Consider the following 4,507-nt stretch of genomic DNA (forward strand, 5'->3'; position numbering starts at 1 on the left):
ATTTTTACCCTATAACATGACAAGGAGATTTCAGTGTATCACATTAGCCTCCGTTCTTCTAATGATACGTCTACCCAAAGTCACTTACTGCATATAGGTTAAAATCGTAACATTTCGCCATGTTTTTCAGTTCAAAATTCAGTCAGCAGTATAAACACCTCAGGGGTCAATGCCTCCATCCTACCTGCTACTTGGGCCTTTCTGTTTCTGTACATCCTTTTGGAGCAGAAACTGTACCTCACTCCTTTTAACTTTCAAAATACCCACTTCCAGAGTACAACAGCAACACCGATTCCTTAACAACAGCGCCACCTGCAGCACAACTGGGAGCCAGCAGGGAGAGGGAGCTGAGACCTACTGGTGGCTGCACACAGTTAACATTTACATTTATTTACTTAGCAGACTTACACTGCTAGATACACTACTTACGATGGGTCACTCATCCACACATCAGTGGAACACACACTCTCTCTGTGTCACTCACACACTATGGGTGAACCTGAACAGCATATCTTTGGACTGTGGGAGGAAACCAGAGCATCCAGAAGGAACCCCACGCAGACACAGGGAGAACATGCAAACTCCGCACAGACCGAGCGGGGTTCGAACCCATGTTCTCTCGCACCACCCAGGTGCTGTGAGACGGATTTCTCTGTACCTTCGCCTGGCACACAGCGCTTTCCACTAGAGCTCTGAATCCACATGTTTCAGCTTAGCTCTTGCGGAGCCCATCCCAAATCCAACAAAGGAAGCGTGGGTTCAGGCTTTAAACATTGACACATTCACCTCTTGTTGACAATTCATCAGCCTGCTTTGCCCCTGAGGGACGGCCCTGTCTGCTCTTGCTGTGCTGAATCCTAAAAGGAGCCCTTCCTTCAGTTTCCTACTTTCTGTTTGAAATCATGTTCCTGTAAACGTGCCGATCCGGGCACCTGTAGAAAACATACAAATATTTTCATCTGATGAATCGGTCCCCCTGGCCGGTTACAAGGTCAATCCCCTTTCTCTTTGCACGGAATTTGCACGTTCTCCCTGCGTCTGAGCGAGTTTCCTCCCACGGGGAGAACACATGTCTCAGGTGGGTTGGCGACTCTACACTGTACGCTCTTTGTGTGTGTGAGAGAGAGAGAGAGATTGCCTGAAAAAATCCCATACAGAAAGATAATATCATCCATTTGATGATTCACCACTGAGTCATGACTGTATGTTGTAGTTCAGCTGTATGGAATTGGACCCACACACACACACACACACCTTGTCTGAACCACTTGTCCCATACGGGGTCACGGAGACCGGCCCGGCGACACAGCGTGTAAGGCTGGAGGGGGAGGGACGCACGCAGGACGGGACGCCAGTCTGTCACAAGGCACCCCAAGCGGGACTCGAACCCCAGACCCACCGGAGAGCAGGACCTGGTCCAACCCACTGCGCCACCACACCTCCCTGGAATTAGGCCGTAAAAGATTATTTGAAAAAATGGGAGAAAAGTCCACACGTGGTGAACGGACTGTGCCGAAATTACAAGGCAAGAGAAGAAACTCTGTACACAAACATGCCGAGACTCTTGCTGAGTTTTACTGCCACACATACCAGGTGCAAACTGAGGCCTGTCTCTACTTGCCTAGAGAGAGAGGACACAGGCAGAGAGAGGGTGATGTATAAGATACGATTGGCCAGGAAAAACCTTTCGGGGACCAAGATCACCTTGCAGGAAGCCCCAGATTTCAGATCCCTGCGAAAAGTCACATTGCGAGAAGTTCCTTTCCAAAGACGACATCCAGGCAGCGCACGACACACCACCCAGGAGGACAGTCGGGTCAGAGCGCAGGATCACACTGCGGCGCGGGACACCGAACTCACCTGGTCTCTTTAACAAGGTGAGTATTATCAGCACACGAGTAGGTTTGCATTTAATCGAGGGGTTGAAGGACATTGACTTTTGCGCCCAAAAGGCTGCTGGGACAAGTTCCATTATGGGTAAAGTGCTGCTGCATGAATCCTAAATTAGTCCAGTAAAATAAGCAGCTGTATGAACTGAGAAAAAGTGCTGCCACTGATCTTGTCAACACGTGAACCCCGCAGTCCTCCAAGACTCTGATGACCAGATTTGTTACGGAGAAACGGAGGATGTCAGAAACGGGGGCTGGCAGCCTGTTTGCCTGCATTATTCTGCTGTGTGCCTCCAGCATTGCCCAGAGTAAGTAACACCCCAAAAAACCCCAAGAAAATACTACTTTCCATGTTACCAGAGTACCAAGCAATGCAGGAGAATTTTTAGCATTTATTGTATGTATAGTATACATTTATAATTTTTTCAGCGTTCGTGTGGGCTGCAAGTATTAAAACAAGATGCTACTGGAAGGCTGCAAGAGGGCTCCCAAAAGAGGCCAAGGTCCTCATTTTACTTCTCAAGCCTGTTCTGTGTCGGTTTGACCTACAACCGGCCACACTCCACACATCCATCCACATGTGAATGCACAGCCCAGCAGCAGTGAGGCACCGGTGCTGCCAACTGTGCCAACATGTCACTCCGACTAATACACATCACTATTATATAGATCAGCTTAATGGCTGAGGTCCTATACGATGCGTTAAGAAAGCTTCACAAATAATGAATTCTCTTCCAGCTGCTGAAACCCTGATGAAACTGGAAGTTCGGGAACTGCTTACAGTGCCATGTAACCAGGATATAGACCTGGATTGTAACATCATCTCATTCAGAGAGCCTGTTGTCAACAGCATGAGCTGGCAGCATCATGTTGCAAAGCCACGGTGCATAGTGAATGACACGAAGCCCGCAGACGGACCCCAGTGCACCTACACGAAGGGCAAGCAACTGGTGCTCCACCTGCATAGCGTGACTCCAGCCATGGAGGGCGAGTACACCTGCAAGATACTGTCCAACCAAGGTATAAAGTCTGCCACTTCTATCATCAAGCTAGAAGGTGAGCTTCATGCACTTTATCATATATTTTCGGGACCTACAATGAAGTGTACATTGAGTATTACATAGAAGGCAACTTACAGTGCCAGATATACTGAACTCCCTAGAAACAGTCACTTCTCTACGCACCAGAGCAATGGACCACACACTATGGTCAACGTAGAGTAACAAAGTCATCTGGAAAAACACGTTTTCGGGCTGCGGGACGAAAGCTACACAGACGCCGGGAGAACATGAAGAACCAGTGAAGCTGGGCTATATTTGAACCCATTAGGAACAGGGTACTGAAATGTGCTCTGTTCCCACAGAATGCTACAGCCAGGGGTCATGGTCATCATCTGGCACAGAGCTGACCTGCTGGTTCCCTGGCGTCTACCCTGAAGGGACTATTCACTGGTTTTCTGAAGGCAGAAATGTAACGGAGGATGCAGTGATGGCAATCAGCCGGGTGGACAGGAAGGGCCTATTCAATGTGTCCAGCACACTTCATGACGCTCGGTCAGGGGGGCTTTACACATGCACCCTGTGGATCCCCAGCACGGGGAGAACCCTGGGAGAGGTCCACATGGAAAAGATCCAGGCAGCTGAGATCTCCTGGAACACACAACTGGCCAGTGGTGGAGGTGTTGGTCTTGGCCAGCAGTTGCCGAGCATCCTACTGCTGGTCAGCATCCTGATGGTGTAAGAGGTGTGATGAACAAGGCCGTGTCACCTGGCACAGGTTTCAGACTACACCGCCAAAACATATCAGAACCGACCCTGCTCTCATCACTTGACAGCATTTGTCCCTTTAATCCACTTAATTCTTGCGCTGAATTCAACTGACTGTATTCCTACAGCTTAACCCTACACTACTGTATATTTTTCAGTATATAAAAATATTTGGACCTTTATCGTTTTCTTGTCTTTCATTGAAATACCTCCATCACCCCTCTGCATGCATTTACACAGCAGCAGGTATTGAACAAAAACCTGCCATTTCATGCTGGTGCTCTTGGACGCAGGACAGGCCAACAGGCCTGCAAGCTGTGCAGTTCACTAAAACGGGGGAACGCAGCCAAGAGCAGAAAATACAGTTGACACACTGCACCTTTCATCCTGTCCTCTTATCCCAGTCACTGTTTCCAGAAAAAAATGAAAGCATGTAAGAAGAGGCTTCACAAACTGAAGAGTCTCTTGTTAAAGGGGAAACACACACACACACACAAGCTGAAACTGCCTGTACCAAGCAGGGTCGCGGCGAGCTGGCGCCTAGCCCGGCAACATAGGGTGCAAGGCTGGAGGGGGAGGGGACACACCCAGGATGGGACGCCAGTCCATCGCAAGGCACCCCAAGCAGGACTCGAACCCCAGACTTGCCAGAGAGGAGGACCCGGGCAAACCCTAATCTAAGACTAGTCTTGTTACAGAGCTCTAGTACCCAACACAGCTATCTATGCTTAAAAACAATACATGTGAATAAAAGTGCAAATAAACTACTTAGACACATTAATAAAATTCCGCTATAACTAACAGGTATTTGGAGAGCGTTATGAAACACTTGTCACCCAAGGGCGTAGATTT

The 4,507-nt window shown here is 48.7% G+C and overlaps 1 protein-coding gene across 3 annotated transcripts; it reads left to right on the top strand.

Moving 5' to 3' along the window:
- The first annotated feature begins 1,645 nt into the window (after positions 1–1,645).
- LOC108937302 (uncharacterized) lies at positions 1,646–3,826 on the top strand. Of its 3 annotated transcripts, none has more exons than XM_018757127.1 (4): positions 1,646–1,877; positions 2,083–2,197; positions 2,628–2,945; positions 3,253–3,826. In XM_018757127.1, exons 2-4 carry the CDS (start codon positions 2,098–2,100, stop codon positions 3,627–3,629), a joined length of 795 nt encoding a protein of 264 aa, XP_018612643.1. In that variant the 5' UTR covers positions 1,646–1,877; positions 2,083–2,097; the 3' UTR covers positions 3,630–3,826. The 3 variants fall into 3 exon arrangements, with proteins under 3 accessions (XP_018612643.1, XP_018612644.1, XP_018612645.1); XM_018757128.1 differs by having other exon boundaries at positions 2,117–2,197; XM_018757129.1 differs by lacking the exons at positions 1,646–1,877; positions 2,083–2,197 and adding an exon at positions 2,333–2,392.
- The last annotated feature ends 681 nt before the right edge of the window (positions 3,827–4,507 follow it).

Source organism: Scleropages formosus, chromosome 8, assembly GCF_900964775.1.
Source record: "Scleropages formosus chromosome 8, fSclFor1.1, whole genome shotgun sequence".
In the NCBI taxonomy this organism is placed as follows: Eukaryota; Metazoa; Chordata; class Actinopteri; order Osteoglossiformes; family Osteoglossidae; genus Scleropages; species Scleropages formosus.